The 19,883-nt window shown below is 48.5% G+C and overlaps 8 protein-coding genes across 10 annotated transcripts; 4 read left to right on the forward strand and 4 right to left on the reverse strand.

Moving 5' to 3' along the window:
- Nucleotides 1–57: 57 nt before the first annotated feature.
- LOC6589798 (rRNA-processing protein FCF1 homolog) lies at nucleotides 58–810 on the forward strand. The gene is made up of 2 exons (XM_002014429.2): nucleotides 58–95; nucleotides 154–810. Exons 1-2 carry the CDS (start codon nucleotides 93–95, stop codon nucleotides 751–753), a joined length of 603 nt encoding a protein of 200 aa, XP_002014465.2. The 5' UTR covers nucleotides 58–92; the 3' UTR covers nucleotides 754–810.
- Nucleotides 811–889: 79 nt separating this feature from the next.
- On the reverse strand, nucleotides 890–2,160 carry LOC6589797 (40S ribosomal protein S2). Its single transcript, XM_002014428.2, has 2 exons — nucleotides 2,126–2,160; nucleotides 890–1,756 (listed from the first exon to the last, which is right to left on the reverse strand). The coding sequence occupies exon 2, from the start codon at nucleotides 1,753–1,755 to the stop codon at nucleotides 949–951; it is 807 nt and encodes a 268-aa protein (XP_002014464.1). The 5' UTR covers nucleotide 1,756; nucleotides 2,126–2,160; the 3' UTR covers nucleotides 890–948.
- Nucleotides 2,161–2,813: 653 nt separating this feature from the next.
- LOC6589795 (sorting nexin-17) lies at nucleotides 2,814–4,438 on the forward strand. Its single transcript, XM_002014427.2, has one exon. It carries the CDS (start codon nucleotides 2,860–2,862, stop codon nucleotides 4,309–4,311), a length of 1,452 nt encoding a protein of 483 aa, XP_002014463.1. The 5' UTR covers nucleotides 2,814–2,859; the 3' UTR covers nucleotides 4,312–4,438.
- Nucleotides 4,439–5,446: 1,008 nt separating this feature from the next.
- LOC6589794 lies at nucleotides 5,447–10,748 on the reverse strand. Of its 3 annotated transcripts, XM_002014426.2 has the most exons (10): nucleotides 10,695–10,748; nucleotides 9,586–9,848; nucleotides 9,051–9,494; nucleotides 8,148–8,579; nucleotides 7,994–8,093; nucleotides 7,227–7,374; nucleotides 6,909–7,140; nucleotides 6,362–6,838; nucleotides 6,092–6,304; nucleotides 5,809–6,033 (listed from the first exon to the last, which is right to left on the reverse strand). In XM_002014426.2, exons 4-10 carry the CDS (start codon nucleotides 8,292–8,294, stop codon nucleotides 5,809–5,811), a joined length of 1,542 nt encoding a protein of 513 aa, XP_002014462.1. In that variant the 5' UTR covers nucleotides 8,295–8,579; nucleotides 9,051–9,494; nucleotides 9,586–9,848; nucleotides 10,695–10,748. The 3 variants fall into 3 exon arrangements, with proteins under 3 accessions (XP_026844092.1, XP_002014462.1, XP_026844093.1); XM_026988291.1 differs by having other exon boundaries at nucleotides 5,447–6,033; nucleotides 9,051–9,848; XM_026988292.1 differs by lacking the exon at nucleotides 7,227–7,374 and having other exon boundaries at nucleotides 6,909–7,171; nucleotides 9,051–9,848.
- A 429-nt stretch (nucleotides 10,749–11,177) lies between these two features.
- LOC6589793 (SWI/SNF-related matrix-associated actin-dependent regulator of chromatin subfamily A containing DEAD/H box 1 homolog) lies at nucleotides 11,178–14,896 on the reverse strand. The gene is made up of 8 exons (XM_002014425.2): nucleotides 14,597–14,896; nucleotides 14,377–14,537; nucleotides 13,591–14,147; nucleotides 13,199–13,531; nucleotides 12,868–13,135; nucleotides 12,652–12,798; nucleotides 12,291–12,593; nucleotides 11,178–12,226 (listed from the first exon to the last, which is right to left on the reverse strand). The coding sequence occupies exons 1-8, from the start codon at nucleotides 14,694–14,696 to the stop codon at nucleotides 11,594–11,596; spliced, it is 2,502 nt and encodes an 833-aa protein (XP_002014461.1). The 5' UTR covers nucleotides 14,697–14,896; the 3' UTR covers nucleotides 11,178–11,593.
- Nucleotides 14,897–14,990: 94 nt separating this feature from the next.
- Nucleotides 14,991–16,695, forward strand: LOC6589710 (probable splicing factor, arginine/serine-rich 7). The gene has a single exon (XM_002014424.2). It carries the CDS (start codon nucleotides 15,061–15,063, stop codon nucleotides 16,606–16,608), a length of 1,548 nt encoding a protein of 515 aa, XP_002014460.1. The 5' UTR covers nucleotides 14,991–15,060; the 3' UTR covers nucleotides 16,609–16,695.
- A 309-nt stretch (nucleotides 16,696–17,004) lies between these two features.
- On the forward strand, nucleotides 17,005–18,850 carry LOC6589709 (3-ketoacyl-CoA thiolase, mitochondrial). The gene is made up of 5 exons (XM_002014423.2): nucleotides 17,005–17,112; nucleotides 17,357–17,523; nucleotides 17,594–18,367; nucleotides 18,434–18,588; nucleotides 18,653–18,850. Exons 1-5 carry the CDS (start codon nucleotides 17,094–17,096, stop codon nucleotides 18,732–18,734), a joined length of 1,197 nt encoding a protein of 398 aa, XP_002014459.1. The 5' UTR covers nucleotides 17,005–17,093; the 3' UTR covers nucleotides 18,735–18,850.
- A 23-nt stretch (nucleotides 18,851–18,873) lies between these two features.
- On the reverse strand, nucleotides 18,874–19,780 carry LOC6589708 (translocon-associated protein subunit gamma). Its single transcript, XM_002014422.2, has 2 exons — nucleotides 19,581–19,780; nucleotides 18,874–19,514 (listed from the first exon to the last, which is right to left on the reverse strand). Exons 1-2 carry the CDS (start codon nucleotides 19,726–19,728, stop codon nucleotides 19,090–19,092), a joined length of 573 nt encoding a protein of 190 aa, XP_002014458.1. The 5' UTR covers nucleotides 19,729–19,780; the 3' UTR covers nucleotides 18,874–19,089.
- Nucleotides 19,781–19,883: the final 103 nt, after the last annotated feature.

Below are 19,883 nucleotides of genomic sequence, written 5' to 3' on the forward strand. Positions count from 1 at the left end.
TATCGATACTAATCGTGAAAACAGCTGATGACCAAAATAGTTCTCTACACGTGCGCCCTTTTAATTTGATTTTAAACTGAAAATACCTTAAAATGGTAAATATCTATTTCCATTGGAATGTCCCTCATGGTAACGGATTTATTCTTCCCACAGGGCAAACAAAAGAAAACCCAGAAGGTAAAGAAACAGCGAAATGCGCAGCTTAAACGCCTGATGAAGCCTACGGATTCGCGTCTGAAGGATCAAATTCGGGAAAAACGAAAGAAAGCCGAGGATCCTCACCAGGTGAAAGTGCACGAGGCCACGCAGCAGAGCTCGGCGCTCTTTTTCCAGTACAACACCCAGTTGGGACCACCCTACCACATAGTCCTGGATACCAATTTCATCAACTTTAGCATTAAGAGCAAACTGGATATTGTGCAGGGAATGATGGATTGTTTATATGCCAAATGCATACCCTACATTTCAGACTGTGTGCGCGCTGAGTTGGAGAAGCTGGGCAACAAGTACAAGCTGGCACTGCGCATCATATCAGATCCCCGCTTCGAGCGCTTGCCCTGCCTGCACAAGGGAACCTACGCCGATGACTGCATCGTGGAGCGTGTGCGCCAGCACAAGTGCTACATTGTGGCCACCAACGACAAAGATCTTAAGAACCGCATTCGAAAAATACCCGGAGTGCCCATTATGTATGTGTCGGCCCATAAGTACGCCATAGAAAGAATGCCGGAGGCGTATGGCGTGAAAGCGTAGACTACTTTTTATAGTTATATTTTACCCATTAAAACATGAAATTACTTTAAGCTCAAACTTTGTTCTTTTTTTTCTTCAAGCATGGGACCGTTTTCCAGTGTATAGGCTGAATAAGGAAATTAAAAACATCGTAGTCTATGGTTTTATGTTATTCAAGTTTATTCAAAACCATAGGTTCGCTCTGTTTTGTCGAGTCTAGGCATCAGCGTGCAGACGGGCTGTGGGCTTGGACAAGAAGTCAGAGTATGCCTGGTAGGGAGTGGAGCCCAGAGGCATCTCCTTCCACAAGTCTGGAGTGAGGTAAGCGTAGGTCTTGGCAATGGCAGCGTAGGTGGCCTTTGCGAAGTTACCCAGGGTGCCGGTCGAGCCACGGGCCGAGGTGTAGCAATCCTCAATACCAGCCATGGTAAGGAGCTTCTTGGGGACGGGAGCCGAGACAATGCCAGTACCGCGGGGAGCGGGAATCAGACGCACTGAGACGGAGCCGCACTTGCCAGTAACCTTGCAGGGCACGGTGTGGGGCTTGCCGATCTTGTTGCCCCAGTAGCCACGACGCACGGGCACGACGGACAGCTTAGCGAGGATGATGGCGCCACGAATGGCGGTGGCAACTTCCTTGCTGCACTTGACGCCCAAGCCAATGTGACCGTTGTTGTCACCGATGGCAACGAAGGCCTTGAAGCGGGTACGCTGACCGGCACGGGTCTGCTTCTGCACAGGCATGATCTTCAGCACCTCATCGCGCAGAGCCGAGCCCAGGAAGAAGTCGATGATCTCGAACTCTTTAATGGGCAACGAGTACAGGTAGATCTCCTCCAGGGACTTGATCTTGCCTTCGCGCACCAGGCGACCTAGCTTGGTGACTGGAACCCACTCCTTGGAGTCCTCCTTGCCACCACGTCCACGGGCGCCGCGTCCACGGCCACGACCGCGTCCACCACGACCCCCACGAGAGCCAAAACCGCCACGGAATCCACCACGGGCTGGAGCTGCGTCCGCCATTCTGCAATTGAAAAAACCAATATCTTGTTTAGCATATTGAAGACTACCAAAATCAATGTCAGCATTTCATTGTGTGCACTTGGATCAGACTCCTAAGGCCATCTTTAAGCAGAATGCTTTCTGGTGGAAACCGCAAAAGGTAATTGAAAGAATCATCATTTTACGCACAATTAAATACTTTTTTCACGAGTGGCTGGCATCGCCATTTTGAAACACGTGGTTTCCCAGAGTGGTTATGTTTTACTCTAAAATACCATAAAATCTTTTTTATTTAACATAAAGGGGAACATGTCGCTAATTGTGCTGTCAGGCACACTGATGTGAACATATTCTAAGCGAATTAGGCTAATTTATATTCAATTTAGCTTACATGTAGGTCTATCAAGTGTATTAGGGGTGAAAGACAAAAACGAAATGGCCGAGAAATGGAAATAGGGATGGTAAAAAGACATATCAATATATCGATATATATTTTTGGTGATATATTTTTGGGAAAATCGTCACAATATTTCGTGGTTATAGCTGTATGACATTAGACTTTGCTAACTGACTGGTTGCAAAACCAGAGACAGCCTTATGGGAGATATATATGCATCCAGTTGGCTTTTAAGTTGAGCTGCAGCAGCGCGGCCGCAGAGCTAATCGATTGTTGCAATTTTCAAATTCAATTTTGCTGGTTGGCTGGGTGTAATTTATAAAAAGAGAAATAATTAGACAATGAGAGAACATAATGGCAAGCATATTAGATTCAAACAGACGAAAAATTCTATGAGCAGCGTGGCACAAGCAAATTATTTATAAATTGTCGGACTGCTGCTCTCTCTTCGCAACACATTTTAAAAATTCTAATGTCATACAGCTATTAGATCAGATAGATCCGCTACTTTTCATATTCATCGATGCACAGAGCAGCTCAAGAATAATATCGGTATTTTTGTGCGATTACGGGATATATATATATAGTATATATATATATAGTATATAGTGTGACAACGCGAGAAAATCTGCCCAAATGTTTATTAATTGTACATAAACAAAGAAAAAGATATTGAAATGATATGAAATGTAAAAAGTTGGCAGGCGATGCCGTAAGATAATAGAAACATGCATTTTTCTATACCAGACACGCAGGACCTGGGCTCGCCCACGTACACTGTGTATAATATACACATAAATGGGAGTTATCATTGTTGCTTGCGGTACAAGCAACTGCATTCTTTAAACGAGCAAATGCGTCGGCATTGCTCCAGCTTGAGTCTGCCTCCTTTTCCCCCAAAAAGGTTTCTACCGCTAACTAATGGACAGCTGGAGGCCAGACGCAGTGGTCTGGAGCAGTATTTGCAGATCATTGGTCAGGATGCACGCCTTGTTCGATTGCCGTTTCTACATCAGTTCTTCCAGCGTGCCCAGCTGGATACGGCACTGGCCGAGGGCAATGTGGGAAGCGACAGCGAGGAAAAGCAGCTAGAGGTAGAGGTCTACACAAATCCGAATGGAGCACAGTTGCTGGTTAATTGTAATGTGCAGCAGAATGCCAGTTTGTTACTGAAGAGCGTGTGCCGTGAACTGAAGCTCCCAGAAGAGCTGATGAAGTTGTTTTGTCTGTACCTGATGCGCAAAAAGCGGGAATCTGACGAGCTGGTTCTGGTGCGACGCCTAATGGACTTCGAGTCGCCATACATAACACGTCTCCATGCCCAGCCCTGTGAGCTGTTGCTTCGCACGTGTTACTGGGATTCGAGCTGGGATGCCAAGCTATACGGAAATAAAGTGGCCCTGAACTTGCTGTATAACCAGACCGTGGCGGATGTGAGTAGAGAATGGGTTGTGATCTGCTCGCCTGGCCTTGGACGGCAATTGAGCCATCTTCAGATGCAAGGGCGGTCTTTGGAATACATGGACATAGCGCGAGACTTGCCCTCCTACGGATGCCTGCAGTTTGAGGCGGCGAATGTTGACTATCCTGACCCGAAAACTATGGCTTTGGTCAGCATTGGTAACAAGGAGCTCAGCTTGCGTACGGCACGAGGCGCCAAGATATACGAGACAAAGTTTCGGGTGACTAGGATGCGCTCATGGCGTGTCAGTGTGACCCACAATACGCTGGAGTCGAGGCTTGAGCCCTCACAGTTGCAGTTGGCATTTGAGTATTTGATTTCGAAGCAAACGCTTCGCTGGATAACTATAAGCAGTGAACAGGCCATGCTGATGTCTGTATGCCTGCAGGCCATGGTGGATCAGTTGTTGCACGGCGGAGGCGGGAAAACAGATCAGAATAGCGATGATGAACCGGACGCGGGAGCTACATCGGCCGCATCAACACCCAGCTCGGTATCATCGACATCGACTTGTGCATCTACGTCGTATTCGACAACGACAGCGTCTATAACAACGCCGCCAGTCAAGTTTCTGGCACAGGACCTGGCTCCCAAATCAAAACAGCAGAGACTAACGACGTCCCGCACTTTTGGAGCTGTGTTCTTTCGCAACGATGGGGAGGACGGTGCACGTGTGGCCAACGAAGCGTTTGAGGGTATTGGGGACGACGATCTCTGAATAACGCTAGCCAAATGAATGGGTGCCAAACTAGTTGAATTTCTTGAATATATAACTATCCGCATGTTTTGTAACCACTGTAATGTAATTGTTAGCAACACAAATCGAACCGGCACATTTAAAGTAACACAGTTAGTAATTTTTGAGTGTATATAACTTTATTTTCTCGGCTGCTTGTGAATCCTAAGGGAAAATGTATGAAATGGGAATTTTATTGTATAGAACCGATGATGTATTGATGAATGCTCAACAAGAAAGCGTTTTCTTACCATTTATTATTTATAAGAAATGTTGAATTATTATAAATTCTCTGTAAATGAACCTTTTTGGACACATTTGTAACCTTATTGCTTATTGTTTAACTCTTATTGTAATATATGTATGTGCATCTTTTTACGTTTACTCTTAGAATAAATACGTTATGCATTTGGAAAAATAAATGTACTGATAACTACTGTGTACGGTTCGTTTTTGACTTGTCAGAGCCTTTATATAATAGTAAGGACAGGGGGCAGTGTGCCGGCTGTGGGCAAGCTCTAGTTGTGGGCATCCAATACGTAACACTACGTAAACTTGGTCAGCTCAGCAAGCAAAAGTTACTGATCTGAGTATTGTTTGTTGGCAGTACGCAGTTTTCGTATTGATAACGAAACAAATATAAGCATACATATGTATACATATATATGCGAAGTGGTGACTGTTTCATTTTGTTTGCAATGCTGTCATTGTATTTCCAAAAAATGTATGCATCACATCGTTTGTTGATCTTTGTTTCTGTTGACATCACCCTTTTTTTTTGCATTTTACGTTATTTTTGCCCAGTGAAGGCTATATACCGGTTCATCGGTAGTATTTCTACAGTTATTATACCTATCGATGGTTCGGGACTTCCGCTTAATTAAAATTGTGTTTTGTGTTTTTTGATGTTGAAAAAATGATCCAAAGCGAATCGGCAATTGCTCCAGAGAAGGACGACCGCGTAATGCAGCTTATGGCAATGAACGGCAGGTAATGAAACTACTCTTAACATTACTATTTGAATTAGCGGCACTGGAGTAGTTAAAACCACAAGTTTCAATGGCGATCGGAGTGAAAGAGGAAGAGATAACCAACGTTTTTCGGAAAGCAAATTGAATACACTTTTGACTAGCAGTGATTTATTACAAGTAAATATATGGATTCACATAAAAATTGAGCCTTAGATTAGCGCTGAGTCCGCGGAAACCGAAGTCGCATTGGACCTCATTTGGTACTGGGGCTTGGTGTGAAGTGAATTGAAGTCCTCGGGGTTAGTGTCACTATTGCTGGTTCCAAAATAAATATGTATCGCTTAGCCTAGGTAAGAGTAAGAGTAAGATAAATAGAACAGAAGGTTTGCAGGCCTAAATGCAAATCGACAACAGTAAAGATAGCTGATAATGTCTTGCGATTGCCCGACCATCAACCCCCTTGATCCCAGTCCCTTCCCTTTCTGTGGATCCACACTAGATTGTCCGCCTAGTTGTTGTTGCGGGTGTAGTAGAGGACCGTGTTTCCGGGCAGCTGCCAGTGGGAGGCCTTCAGCTCGATGAGTTGCAGCAGTGTCCGACGGATGGCAGCAGCCGATTCGCCCGCATTCAAGAAGGCATCGCGCACGAGGCTCATGAGCAGCTCCAGCTGCTGGGGCAGCTGCTGCTCCACGTCCTGGCCAATGCAGGTTAGAACATAGAACAGACACTCAACCTGGAACGAAAGAAATCCCATATAACGATCTGATTTGTGAATCTAGGGACAGACGCACTTCTGACAGCGAGTGAATCGGCGGACGCACACAATCCTCACAGCACTTGGACAGCAGGCTGAGCAGGACCAATGGAGGAGGTGTTCCCTCGTGGTGGGTGCGCAGCTGGATTTGGCGCCGCTTCAGCTGGCAGAACATCTCCGTGAGGAAGGCCATGAAGGCTGTAAAACGTACGCGGGAAGGTGACTTCATGCCCTGGATGGCAAACAGTAGCTAAAGGAATAGATAAGTCATGGATTAAAGCTTCGGATAGTCTTCCCTTGTGTGTACCTTTTCGCGTTCCTGGTACCATTGACGGCACGTATTGAGCAACGCCTCGAGGAAGGTCTCCTTCTGCTCCCTGGCTATGATATTGAGGCATAGACGGGAGATGGGCAAGGCGAAGCGCCGGCTCTCCACCGCCCGCTTGATGAACTGTGAAGTCAGCTCCATGAGGCAGCGCGAGTTCAGCTGATTGGGATCCTCCAGAGCGGTGTCGATCAAGGCCTGGATCTCCGGCGTGAACCCTCCAATGTCGGACATCTCGTTGCCCAGGCCCAGGCCCAGACCGGCCATGCCACGGGTCAGGGCATCAGCCGACGACAGGGACTTGGAGCGTTGCAGGGCATTGCCGTTCATATACGGATCGATAGAGCCATTGAGGTTCGGCTGATATTGCTGTCCATAGTTCTGCTGGAACTGGTTTTGGGATGCCGAAGACTTCTGCTGGCCCCTGGGCTCTGGGGCAAACTTTACCCGATTCGTTGTCTGAAAGGGATAGAAGGGAGAGATTTTAATGAGAGATTGTGAGAGTCTATCCTCTTATCCGCCTGCTTACATGGAGTATATTGCCACTGGAGGGGGAGTTCATGAGAGGCATTTGACTACCCGCTAGAGGACTGATTGGATGCGTCACCAAAATGGAGCGATGGTGGCTGGCCTTCATTCCGCCGGGCATGTTGCCCAGCGAGAGACCCGCCTGCCGTCTGTTCACGTTCACATTCATATTCACGTACTGGCCCAAAGAGGGGCTCTGGCCGGGGACGTTGGTGGGGAAGATTAGCGACGAACTGGAAGAATGTTGTAGATTGTAGTTTAGCTCTGCAAGAAGACGGGAAGAGGGGTAAACGATGGCATTAAAAAGGTTTTGCTTTACCGATTACTGAGGGCCTCGGTTGGCGAGCAGTTGCCCGTCATCGTGAACTCCTGGGCATTCACATTCAGTTTGTTTACACCACCTGCACCTGCACCTGCACCACCACCACCACCACCACCGATCGGAGCAGCCATTTCGCCGCGCACATCTGTGACGGAGGCATTTATACAGAGGAGGTCGGACACCAAGAGTTTATAGCATGATGATGTGAGGGGCAGGACAACATTTTGGGAGTGTGTGTGTGTGTGTGTGTGGGGGGGAGGAGTGTGTATAGAGTATGAGAAAGACATATGAAAAGAATCGAAAAGAAAGATAATGTCTCAATAAGTAATTGGTAGTCTATAAAGCTTGCAGCTGAAAGTGCGAAGCATCCGAGAAAGCAGCTGGAGAGCAGATGGCCCCCGACAAACTAACAAAGATTATGCGGTGGAAAACTCTCCTAAAAGACGTCCAGTCTGATGTAGGTTATCTATGGTATGTTCCCCGTTGATTCGCTTTATAAATGTCCCCTAAGCGAACGGAACTCAACCGTGAATTGGCAGTCACGCGTTAATGCGTTCATCCGCGTATGGGAATGTGCTGCCAATGTAATTATGGCATTACAAATAGCCACCTCCATCTGTCAGTTGCTTGATACATCAGTTCTAGCCGGATAATATTGTAATGGATTTAACTAGCGCTACCTTGAGACAGCATAAAGCATTCTGCCAAGCAAACTAAGCAGAAAAGTGGAAACACAACAAAGAGGAAACAAATGGATTACTCACTTGGCGGTCGGTATATATCCATAGCGGGCTTGCCCCTCATCTGTCCCGACTGCTGATTTCCAGGAACATTGAAGGCCAGACTGCGCCTTTTGTTGATATTCTGGAATTGAGGGAACGCTACAGTAAGCCCCAAATCAAAGATAAGTGACAGCACCTGTTGGTTCGAAGTGCGGACAAAGCTGCGTTCTCTGGATATAACGCCGGGCATCATGGGCTGAAAGTCGGGCGACTTGCGCACCTTTCGAGCATCATTCTGTTGACTGTTCAGGCTGGCCTGTGAGTGTTCCACTTTCTCGGCCATTTCCGTGCTGGTTCTGGTTCTGATCTGATCTCTGATCTGTTTAGCCTAATCTTTGGTAGATTATAGATTATCCTCTCGATAATTGATTTACAACTGGGGTTCCTTGGAATAGACCTCTAGGTTCTAGGTTTCTCAGTGTTTTTTCAGTATTTGAGTAAATTTGTACATATCACAATAGTTGATTCCTCTCTGATCTGATCCGATCCGATCCGATCCTTTCTTCTGTTCGAGTTTTTAGTTGAATTCTCTCCTTAATACAATCTTTGCAGAGTCAGATTGCTTGGTCTGCAATGGAATGAAGAGTGGATTGTTTGCCAGATTCATTTTGCAGAAAACCCAAACCCAAACCCAAGCTCCAGCCCCAAGTCAAGCCCATAACATGTTCACCTACTCATACAATACATCAAATATCAAGATACAGAAAACTGTTTACCCAACAGCGAGAGAGAGAAAGAAGTCGCCAACTACTTGAATCTCTTGGGGCAATCTGCCAGTCTGTCCCTGTGGCTCTGGCTGTGGCAACCGGCTTTATAGATGGGCGTAGGAGTTGCATCTGGTTTGGTTTGTTGCCCAAGCCGAGCAGAGCACTTCATCTCCCCAGCAGCCATGACATCAGCCTCAAAATAATGTGAGAGATCCAAGCGCTTCTATCCTACGTATATAACTACTATGTGAACTTGCAGCGTTAATTATTAGCCCCCAGATATACTTGTGAAGCTGAAGATTGGGATAGGAGGGGATGGATGAATCACTTACCTTTTTGTGCAAAGTATATGCTTCTTCCAATTTGTTTCGAGCTTTTGTATTTATATATATTTGTGTTCGTCGATTCGATTGCTGCTTGGCTGTTGTTGCTGTTGTTGCAGCTCTTTAGTTTTATTTCGTATAAAGATATTTATCTACTTCATAGATACGCTCTTTCTCATTCGTCTATCGTTTAATTATGCTGGACAGGCACGCGCTCAAAGTCCAGCCTCAAAGCCATAAGCCAGAAGTAATAATTCCAAAAACAGTGCCGGAGATATTCCAAATATGAATATGAATGGAGGAACCCGAGCCCGAAGTTCTTTTCTAGCTATGGATTGTCGCGCACACACACACACACAGATACAGATACAGATAAACACTTGAGCACACTCAGGGGGATCGTAATTGATTGTATCTTTCGTGTTTGTTTGTCTGTGTGTGGGGGAGCAGCAGCTGTTTGCAGAGAGAGATGTGGATTCGAGGGATGAGTCAATGGAGTGGAGCGGGTGGTGGCCCGGCTTCTGGCTTCATTGAGTATACGCACCGTGGGACGGACAGCGTTAGTCGTCTGTGTGTTCGTCTATTTTTGGTTTGTTGCTTTGTGCTGCTCGTTCTCTGCTCTGTCTCTCTCTCTCTCTCTTTCTCGCTCACTCTCTCGGTTGCTCTGCTGTAATTGCGTTTTCCTCTAGTGTTTGTTTGGTTTTGTTCGCGTTATTTTCGTTCGTTTCTCTTTTAAATGTAGATCGCTCGCTGTATTTTGTAGTTCTTATTCTTCGGATTACTCACATGTACGCACACAACTAGACACTACCCACAGACACACACAAATAGAGAGGGGGAGGAATTATTAATTATTTGTATACCATTGCCACAATGAAAGTATTATGCATTTGGAATAGATCAATCATAGGATGACTTCATCCAAAGCTACTCCAAAGAGACGATGGTTTTTCTAGAGTATTTAAAGCTTCGGTCCAACTTGCATTTGCTTTTCTTGTTACGCCTGCTCTCTCCACGCGCGCTACCTTTCTTCTTCTATTGCCAAAAAAAAATCGCTCACATGTGCCGCTGCCATCGCATCTATATTTATACTATGTGACGGACGGATGGATGATATATGTATTTCCACGGACATACAGACAGACGAACGGACGGAGATATATGCATGCATTTGGCGTTTCTTCCGTTTCCGCCAGAGCCAAAAGACAAAACTGGGTGTGACGTCGTCGTCATCGTCGTCTATTGGTGCGATCCGAGGCACACAGAAACACCGAGGAATCTTTTTCATTATTATTATTATTGGCCCTATATTTATTTAGTATTTTGTGGCAATATGATTTCCGTCGTTCGCAAACTGTTTTTTTTTTGTTTTTTGTTTTCCTATTTTTAAACAGATTTTGTTGAGGCTTGCCTGAGGAGCGGCCAAAGCCGAAAAAGCGAAAGAAGGAATTTTAGACACGGCGACGGGGACGGGGACGGGGACGGGGTTTGGTATGACTATGAGTATGGGGGCTAGGGACGAGGGAAAACTTATGTACTCGGCATGAATCACATCACATAATGGCAAACGGATTTCGATTCTGATTCCGACGATTCGTTAGAGTGGAATAGAGGCGGGGACCAACCAACAGTTGGACCGCGGATGGCACATACTACTTTGTTTAATTATAGAATCTGCTGCTGCCTGCTGCCTGCTCCGATCTGCTCCGCGTATTACTGCAATTGTTCGAGTTTTGGTTTATGTTTGGGCCACATATGTTCGTTGATCAGACTCCTCCGAATAGATACAATATATCGTCGTACACTATGGATATGGTATTGTTATACATATATCCATCTATCGCTGTGCGTCGTGTCGGGTTGTCGGTGTGTGTTTTCGCAAGTAGTATGTTTGTATGTATGTATGTAAGATATGTATGTGAGTAACGCGCTTAAACTAAAAAATTAAATCATCGGCCCGAGCGATCAGTTGAAGACTGAAAAACGTTGATGAATCGCCCCGCCGCACACAAAAGCCAACCAAAAGCTCTCGCTCTCTCGACGCTGCACTCTCTGGGGCGAAGCACAAGCAAAGCAGAGAACGAGAGAGCGAGAGAGTGGGGATCTCTAGGCAGGGCTGTCGAGTGACCCGTTGGATATCGGACAGTAGACACCAGTCGGGGGGTTGTTTAGTTCTCAATGCACAATAGTTCTTTTTACTTATAAGTTACAACAAATCGTTCAGCTTAGTAAAAAACTTAGTAAAAGAATGAAAATCAATGCGAAATGAACAATCCTAATCCACTGTATGAATCAGAGGTCTTCGGATCGATGGAAAACATTTATCTGGTCTGCCTTAGTTCACATATCATATCATGGAATTATCTTTTATGGTTAGATAGCTCCCCCTTATCGGGGGTGTGCCACATATACTCGTATAAATCTCTGGTTACATTCCATCTAGCATGCATACAGGTGAAACTATAAATTAAAAACCAACTATTGATTGCTTAAACTATGAAAAAATTATGGATTATGGTTTATGGATTGTGTGGATTGGGCGGGGAGGGTAACTACTTTGTGGGAGTGGCCAGAGAGTTGTTAAGTGAGTTGGATAACTGCTCCTCCTGGTCCTTGTCGAGGCCCAGGGCCATGGTTAGGAGTTTGACGACGCACCGCTGCTCGTGTACCTCGCCCTCGCCCTTCTCGGTGGAGGTGATCTCCTTCTCTAGCTTTAGCTTCTCTTCGGCGGCCATCAGGATGCCCTCCTCGATGGTGCTCTCCGCCACCAGGCGGTAGATAGTGACTGGCCGCTGCTGGCCCATGCGATGACACCGATCTTCGGCCTGCTTGTCGTTGTACGGATTGAAGTCAATGTCGTGGATGATGCAGGTGTCGGCAGCCGTCAGGTTGATGCCCACGCCGCCGGCCTTTGTGGATAGCAGAAACACAAAGATATTGTCATCCACATTGAAGTCCGTGATGAGATCCTGTCGCTCCTTCACGGCGGTGGCGCCGTCCAGGCGGCAGAACCCATGCTTTCGTATGCGCATATACTCCTCCACAATGTCCAACATCATGGTGAACTGGCTGAAGAGCAGCACCCGGTGTCCCTCCTCCTTCAGTTTCGGCAGCAGGGTGTCCAGGAACTCGAATTTACCCGAATCGCATATCAGTTCATCCGGTATCCTTACGTCGGTCATTTCCTTTAGTAAACAACAAAGGATGTTAGCTTTAAAGGGGATAGTTCTCTCTCTGGAGCACACTTACATGCTTGTTGCAAAGCTGATAGACCTGGAAGTCGGACATGATGGCCAGTTCCTCGAAAATGTACTGCTCGTTGGTCTTTTTGTAGGTTGTGGCGCGTGCCAGGCGCTTGGAGAAGCCGCGCAGATGCTCGTCGGTAAAGTAGTGGCGCATCAGCAGCGGATGATTGGCACAGCGACGCATCTCCATCATGATGGTGATGCCAGCCCGATCGCCGCCACTGCACACGACGCCTTTGTTATTGGAATAATAGTCGACCACCTCGTGGTAGTACTCTCTCTGTTTGCTGCTCATCGGGACTTTTTCCTTTAAACATAACGGCATGATAATTGTGGGACGTAAGATTTTCAACTATTCCGCTTACCACAAAGCTTTGCTTCTTGGGCAGGTGTTTTAGGACATCTTTCTTGAGGCGCCTGAGTACAAAGGGCTTCATGATGCGCTTGGCCCGCTGTATTTGTGTTTCCTGAAACTGGGACACCTCCTCCTGGTCGCCGTCGGTCTTGTTCTTCTGCAAAAGGGAAACCAAAAACCTCTTTAGCTCGATATGCACATGAAAGAAGGCTCGACCGGGTCTTGCCTTGACAAACAACGATTTGATATCCTCGATGCTCTTCGCGAAGAACTTGGGCATCACGAAGCACAGCAGGGAGATCAGCTCCAGCAGGTTGTTCTGCAGGGGTGTGCCGGTTAGCAGGATGCGCATTCGGGCGTTGATGGTTATGAGGTTGGCATACCGCTGCGTGGTCATGTTCTTCAGCATGTGCGCCTCATCGAAGATGACGTAGTCCAGCTTGCACACCCGGAACATTTTCCTCTCCTCGGGCGTGGAGCCAACGATATGGTAGCTGCGATAAGAAGCGAGCAATCATGAAACGGATGAAACGTTGAAGGGAGGTGTTGCTACTCACGTTGTCAGCAGTACATCGAAGCCTGTGAAGCCGTCCTTGGCATACCGTCCACGCATCCTCCTGCGCTCGTCCTGCGAGCCATGATACTTCTCTACCACCAGAGTGGGACACCATCGCGCGATCTCGGCCTCCCAGTTGTCCAGAGTAGAGGAGGGGACTACAATCAGGTGGGCTGCTTTGCTGAGACCTTTCTCCTTTAGGTAGGCCAGAAAGGCAATCACCTGTATGGTCTTGCCCAGACCCATTTCGTCGGCCAGGATGCCGTTCATCTCTTGTTTGTGCATCACAGTGAGCCAATTGAGGCCTATTATCTGATAGTCGGCCAACTGCATTCTGCAATTAATATGATATTAAAGAGAGTATTTTCCATGATTGTACTGGACATGACTTACCCGCTGGTCAGCATCTTGGGCTGGTCCACGATACCGCCACCATTGGAGATGGCCTTCTCCAGACGCGACACCATATTGTTGCACTTGTTCAAGATTGTAGCGACCGTGTTCTGCTTGTTGATCAGATCCTGGGCATAGTTCAGCAGATCGCCCGACATCCGAATGCTCTCCAGCTTCTTGCGCAGCCCCGCCCAGTCACCGAATGGCCGCTGCTCAATGATCAGAGTCGCCTTCTTCTCGGAGAGCGTCTTCACCGACTGCAGCTCCACGATGGTAGCCTCGTTCATGAACTGGAACACCTTCTTGCGCTGGCCAGTCATCTTGGTGGCCATCTCGGAGTCGCTGTCATCACTGTCGTACACTTGATCCTTGGACTGCTTGACGTCTTCATCGTCCGAGCATTCGCCGTCCGAGTAGGCCCTGCTGGAATGTGAGCTTGGCTGCAGTTTAGGCTTGACCAAGGGACCATTTTGCCCCTTCGGCTTGCAGTGCTCTCTCAGATAGCGTATGGAGGCTGCCACATCCCAGTTCGAGCGCGAAAGCGACTCCTGAACGGCCTGAAATAACGGGGAAAGTGGAAAATTCTTACACCGGGCTCAAAAAATAAATCGATATCGATATCTTCGATCCCCTTTGCGACGCCCCTGTACGCGACAGCTGTTTTGGAACGCCGGCCCTGAACATCGCCATGTTCCGCGCGCACATACATATGTATGTACCAGTAGAGGACGCTCGTGTTCCCCCTGCCCCGCGCCAGATTTTGACCTGTTCTGTTCATGAACGTACCATTGTATCATACTGCGGCGATATTTTCGCAGCTGCCATGTAGCGTTCCTCCTTTTCTTTTACTGTCAGCTCCAGCTTGGTCTTCTTCGTCACATGGCTGTCGGCACCGTCGCTGTCACTGTCTGCCATCACCTGGATTCGTTTCTTGCCAGGAACTCTCTCTGTAAAGGGTTGCCACAATTACAAACACCGTAGCATGAAATGTCAATAACTCTGTTACCAGTTTTAGCCTGGCCTGAGGAGACGGCTGTATTTTTATTGATGCGAAACTGTCGCAAATCACTCAAACTCGATTTGGTAGGTGATGAGCTGTCTGACATCTTTGGGCAAGGCTGGGCTAACTGACAGCTTGTTTACTTTTTTAGTCACAATTATTTGTGCCTAAATACAAGATTGACATATATGCGAAAACGATTTCCCTACACCTTTGCCTCTTTGCGTTTACACGGAGAACAGAGCCTAGGAGTATGAGGAACACCGATCCGATAGTCACGAGTACGGCAGGCCGATACGTTATATCGATGCAGATGGCGTGCGTAACGTGCAACCCTGTTGTGGCAATCGATTCTGTGTGACGCGCTTGCAACCCTTGCATTTTTTCGCTTGCTTGTAGGTTAATTGAAAGTATTTTTCTTGCAAATAAAACGTTTTTTGAGCTGAGAGCGCACCAGCAAACTGGCGACAATGGCGGGCGGCAACACTCCGCGTGTTATACAGGTGACCAACATTGCGCCGCAGGCCACCAAGGACCAGATGCAAACGCTGTTCGGCAACATCGGCAAAATTGAGGAGATCCGGCTTTATCCCACCATCCGCGATGTCTCGTGTCCCGTGCAGTCGCGCATCTGCTATGTGAAGTACACGGAAACGACTAGTGTTCCTGTGGCCCAGCATCTCACCAACACGGTATTCATTGATCGCGCCCTGATTGTCATCCCCGTGCTGGCCATTCCCGAGGAGTACCGCGCTCTGGAGATGCTCAAGAACGGCACAATAGTGCCGGGCCTGCAGAAGCCGGACTCGAAACTGCCTCCCGAGGTGATCAATCGCATAGAGGGGCAGCTGCCGCAACAGGTTATCAAGACCTATGACCCCAAGCTGGTGGAGTTCAATCTACCAGAGTATCCGGCTCTGCCGTCGTTCTATGATGCTCGCAAGATCGAGGAGATCCGGCGAACCATTATTGTGTGCGATGTGAAGAACGAGTGGCGCCTGGACGACCTAATGGAGTGCTTCCAGCGTGCTGGTGAAGTGAAATATGCGCGCTGGGCCGAGAAGGACATCAAGACATACTGCATGATCGAATTCTGTGAGCAGACCAGCATCATCCACGCCCTACGCATGCAGGGCCAGGAATTCAAGGGCGGCTATCTGAGTGTTTACCATTCGACATACTGTATCACCAAGCCAGAGGCCAAGTCCAACGAGGCCGCCCAGGCGGAGATCGAGGAGGCCATGACCATTGTGAAGGAGGCGCAGAGTATGATATCGGCCGCTATTGATCCAGTGATCGGCATGCTGGCCAAGGACAAGCGACGTCGGTCCCGCTCCCGTTCGCGCTCTCGGGATCGCCGCACCAGCCGCTCTCGCTCGCATCGGTCGACGTCCCGGAGACGCTCACGTCGCTCTGGCTCCAGGGAGCGACGCAGTGGTTCGCGTTCTAGGCGCTCTCGCTCTAGAGGAAAGCACTCGTCACGTTCGCGAAGCAAGCGGTCCAGATCCCGTCACCGTCGCAGCACCTCCCGTTCGCGTAGGTCACGCTCCCGCGGGGGCAAACCATCAAGGGCGCGCGGCAAGCGCTCTAGGTCCCGTCATCGTAGCAGCACCTCACGCTCCCGGCGTTCCCGTTCGCATGGGGCCGGTGGCAGCACCAGCAGCAAACGCTCTCGTTCTCGCGAGCGCAGCAAGAAGTCGCACCGTGAGAAGCGCTCCTCCCGTTCGCCCAGGTCGCGCAGCAAACGCAGCTCGCCCTCGCCACCACCGGTGATCGCCCTAAGCAGCAAGTCCCGTACAAGCCGCAGTAAAGATGTGTCCACTGTTGTCGCAAAGACTGCCTCTTCGGTCGTCCGGCGGCGGGAACGCTCTCGCACACCCGAGGCACCAGGACGCAAACTGAAGGTCATCTCCGAAGATATAGAGTTGAAGAGCTCGCGCTCCAGCGCCGATTCCAAGTCGCGCAAATCGGTGAGCGTCGAGAAGTCGGACAACATGGATATATCCAACTCCCCCTAGAGCCTAGATATATGGATCGCACACTAATGCATATAAAGTACACACTTAAGTAATGTAATCCCCAATAATATGATGTCAAGTATGAGATTCCTCCTTTCTACACTTTCTGTCCTAGTTTCCATCAAGTATAAAGTCAAATTTAGAACTGCAGAAGTACGTATTGTATCCTCACTCGAGAGCAGTCATTGAAAATACATATTAAGCTTCTAAGATCAATATTTCCACCCATTGTTTCATTTGAGGGAATTTCTTTCAGTGCATGGCACAGCTGAGGAAAGACTTGTTTGTCGGCTGCAGCAAAGCTTTGCGCCATAAAATGGAAACTGCGAAGCTCTGAAAGCTTTTTCTCCGCAGTAATATGCCAGCGACGGAGCGTCCGAATTAAACAGAAGTCGAAAGTTGTCCCCTCCAAACGGTTGTCGTCAGCGTCTCAAGTTCTGTATAACCTGCATTTGATAAAGAATTAAAAGTGAAATCCATACAAGATGTCTGCAGCAACAAAAGGTATATATTGGGCACACCCCCATCGGAGGATAGTGGGTTCCTGGGAGACGGTTGTGCGTGAGAGGGACTGGTAGAGGCTTTGCTGACAGTGAACTTTGGACTTGTTTCGGCCTTATCTGATGCTATCCCCCGCACAGAGCCGGTTGCACTTTGGACCTGTTGAATGAAAAACAACATTCTGATTTAGTTCCCACAATTTGAATAATCATTTTGCTTACACGCATACTATAATAATTGTACGTAGGTATTTATATCGTGGCTGCCAAGCGCACGGCCTTTGGTACCTTCGGAGGCGCCCTGAAGGGCATTAATCAGACACAGCTGCAGACAGTGGCAGCCAAGGCTGCCCTGGATGCGGCTGGTCTGAAGGGAGAGCAGGTGGACACCGTCATTGTCGGCAATGTGATTGCGGTGAGTGGGCACGGAACCCAAATTCCATTCAGGATCGAACTGATCGGGTAAATGGATTTCTATGTTGCAGTCCTCCTCCACGGACGGCATTTACGTACCGCGCCATGTGGGCCTCAACTGTGGTGTGCCCATTGAGAAGCCCGCCCTGGGAATCAATCGCTTGTGCGGATCTGGCTTCCAGTCGATCGTGAACGGAGCCCAGGACATTCTGGTGGGCGGAGCTAAGGTGGCGCTCACCGGCGGCGTGGAGAACATGTCACAGAGTCCGTTCATTGCCCGCAACATTCGTTTTGGCACCACCCTGGGGGCCAACTACAATCTGGAGGACGCGCTGTGGGCAGGACTCACCGATAGCCGCTGCAAACTGCCCATGGCCCTCACAGCCGAGAACCTGGCCGATCAGTACAAGATCAGCAGGGAGCGTGTGGATGAGTTTGCGCTGCTGTCGCAGAAGAACTGGGAGAAGGGTCAGAAGGAGGGCGCCTTCGATGCGGAGATCACTCCCATCAAGCTGAAGGTGAAGGGAAAGGAGGTGGACTTTGTCATCGATGAGCATCCTCGCCCCAAGACCACCATCGAAGGCCTGAACAAGCTGCCCTCGCTCTTCAAGAAGAACGGAGTTGTTACGGCCGGCACAGCGTCTGGCATCTGTGACGGAGCTGCCGCCGTGATTGTTGCCTCTGAAGAGGCTCTGAAGGAGTACAACCTCAAGCCCCTGGCCCGCCTGGTCGCCTTCTCCTTTGTGGGCGTCAACCCTGAGATTATGGGCATTGGCCCAGTGCCTGCCATCCAGAACGTACTCAAGGTTGCCGGCAAGAAGCTGGAGGATATTGATCTCATTGAGGTGAGACGAAATGCCATTTAAATGGGAGCAGACCCGGCTGACCGATTCCCCTTTTCCTCTGTGCAGATCAATGAAGCCTTTGCTGCCCAAACTCTTGCCTGTGCCGATGCTCTGAAGCTGGATCCCTCCAAGCTGAATGTAAATGGCGGTGCCATTGCCTTGGGACATCCTCTGGGTGCCAGTGGCTCTCGCATCACCGGTCACCTGGTCCACGAGTTGCAGTAAGTTGTCTTTCGTTGAACGGTCCGAGTAGATTTTTTCATTTTTTCAATCTCCCTCTCGCAGGCGCAAGGGACTCAAGTACGGCATTGGCTCGGCCTGCATTGGCGGTGGCCAGGGCATTGCCTTGCTGCTTGAAGCTGTCTAAATTGGATTGTCCAGCTAGAGCTGACTCCTTTCCGCATTTACGATTAAATTAGTACTGAAAATTTTCGCTAAAGAGAAACCCCTTTAACTAGTAATAAAGAAATTATTTTATCTTTACAATTTATTAAATCTTTTGCGAATGGAAGTTGATTAGCTTTCTACAAGAAAGACAACAATTGCATCTTCATGCTATAAAATTTCTATGTTCATTGCTGGAAATGCTTATCGGACGACTGATGGATGATATGTCTCAGCCGATGTACGAGTTTTTGATGAACGGAATTCTCGCCCGCTGTTTAGGGTAGGGAATCAATCTCTTAAAGGGCCTAACATTACGAGTAGATGACGAAATTTGTTCAGTTCACTTGGGCGCTGGTGGAGAAGAGCGCCAGGGCTCCGCTGGCGAGGCCAACGGAGAAAATGTAGTTCACAAACGGCGTCGAGTTCTTCAGCAGGAAGAAGCTGATGAAGATGATGACGGCCAGGTAGATGGAATTGTTGTAGAAAATCGAAAAGGTGGTGGCCTCGTAGTCGGCGACCTCGTTCTTCTTCCAGAGGATGCGCTCGTCCTTCTCCTTGCGGGTGACCTTCTTGTCGTCGCCCAGCTGGCGGTTCACCTCGCGGGTAACAGCGTCCTCGCGACGTCCGGCGATCTTGTGCTTCAGCTGGAACTTAATGTTCTTGTAGGCAGTGGCCATCAGATAAGTGCTAGCGGCGGTCACCAACACGAACAGAATGGAGCTGGGCCACAGATCCATGTTGTGTATGCGCCAGAAGAGCCCTGCAAAGCACAAATTTCATTCATAAAGGTCGGCCCCAAAAATCAACAACGTGTCACTTTACTCACAGATGGGCACCGCGGACACGATAAAGGCATTGCCGTAGAACAGGGCCGAGGACTTTGTGCTCACATTGCGGCTGAAATCCTGCAGCAGAAGCTCTTCCTCCTTGGTGAAGCCAGAAGACTGCACTTTTTGTTGCTTGCCAGAGCCCATTTTTCAGTAATTTCAGTTAAACAAAAGCAAGAGCTCCAGTGAAAGTTGCTACCAACGCACGGAAAAGTCTATAACGAAGTGTACACGAATGCAAGAGTCGAGGGTAGTCGGCTTCTCGCCGATGTGACGTGTAAACGTCAAAGGCAGAGTTGCAC

Source organism: Drosophila persimilis, unplaced genomic scaffold, assembly GCF_003286085.1.
Source record: "Drosophila persimilis strain 14011-0111.01,24,50 unplaced genomic scaffold, DperRS2 tig00000191-arrow-pilon, whole genome shotgun sequence".
Classification (NCBI taxonomy): Eukaryota; Metazoa; Arthropoda; class Insecta; order Diptera; family Drosophilidae; genus Drosophila; species Drosophila persimilis.

Excerpts from the sequence above, each read along its gene's own strand:
- LOC6589797 (XM_002014428.2), bottom strand. The coding sequence starts at position 1,755 with ATGGCGGACGCAGCTCCAGCCCGTGGTGGATTCCGTGGCGGTTTTGGC.
- LOC6589793 (XM_002014425.2), bottom strand. The coding sequence starts at position 14,696 with ATGTCAGACAGCTCATCACCTACCAAATCGAGTTTGAGTGATTTGCGA. Across the intron at positions 14,538-14,596 it reads CTCAGGCCAGGCTAAAACTG|AGAGAGTTCCTGGCAAGAAA; the intron begins GTAACAGAGTTA and ends AACCCTTTACAG. Across the intron at positions 14,148-14,376 it reads CGCCGCAGTATGATACAATG|GCCGTTCAGGAGTCGCTTTC; the intron begins GTACGTTCATGA and ends CCGTTATTTCAG.
- LOC6589794 (XM_026988291.1), bottom strand. The coding sequence starts at position 8,294 with ATGGCCGAGAAAGTGGAACACTCACAGGCCAGCCTGAACAGTCAACAG. Across the intron at positions 6,305-6,361 it reads GGTACCAGGAACGCGAAAAG|CTACTGTTTGCCATCCAGGG; the intron begins GTACACACAAGG and ends CTATTCCTTTAG. Across the intron at positions 6,034-6,091 it reads CGATTCACTCGCTGTCAGAA|GTTGAGTGTCTGTTCTATGT; the intron begins GTGCGTCTGTCC and ends CTTTCGTTCCAG.
- LOC6589708 (XM_002014422.2), bottom strand. The coding sequence starts at position 19,728 with ATGGGCTCTGGCAAGCAACAAAAAGTGCAGTCTTCTGGCTTCACCAAG. Across the intron at positions 19,515-19,580 it reads CGTGTCCGCGGTGCCCATCT|GGCTCTTCTGGCGCATACAC; the intron begins GTGAGTAAAGTG and ends TGTGCTTTGCAG.
- LOC6589710 (XM_002014424.2), top strand. The coding sequence starts at position 15,061 with ATGGCGGGCGGCAACACTCCGCGTGTTATACAGGTGACCAACATTGCG.
- LOC6589795 (XM_002014427.2), top strand. The coding sequence starts at position 2,860 with ATGCATTTTTCTATACCAGACACGCAGGACCTGGGCTCGCCCACGTAC.
- LOC6589709 (XM_002014423.2), top strand. Across the intron at positions 17,524-17,593 it reads TTGTCGGCAATGTGATTGCG|TCCTCCTCCACGGACGGCAT; the intron begins GTGAGTGGGCAC and ends TCTATGTTGCAG. Across the intron at positions 18,368-18,433 it reads AGGATATTGATCTCATTGAG|ATCAATGAAGCCTTTGCTGC; the intron begins GTGAGACGAAAT and ends TCCTCTGTGCAG.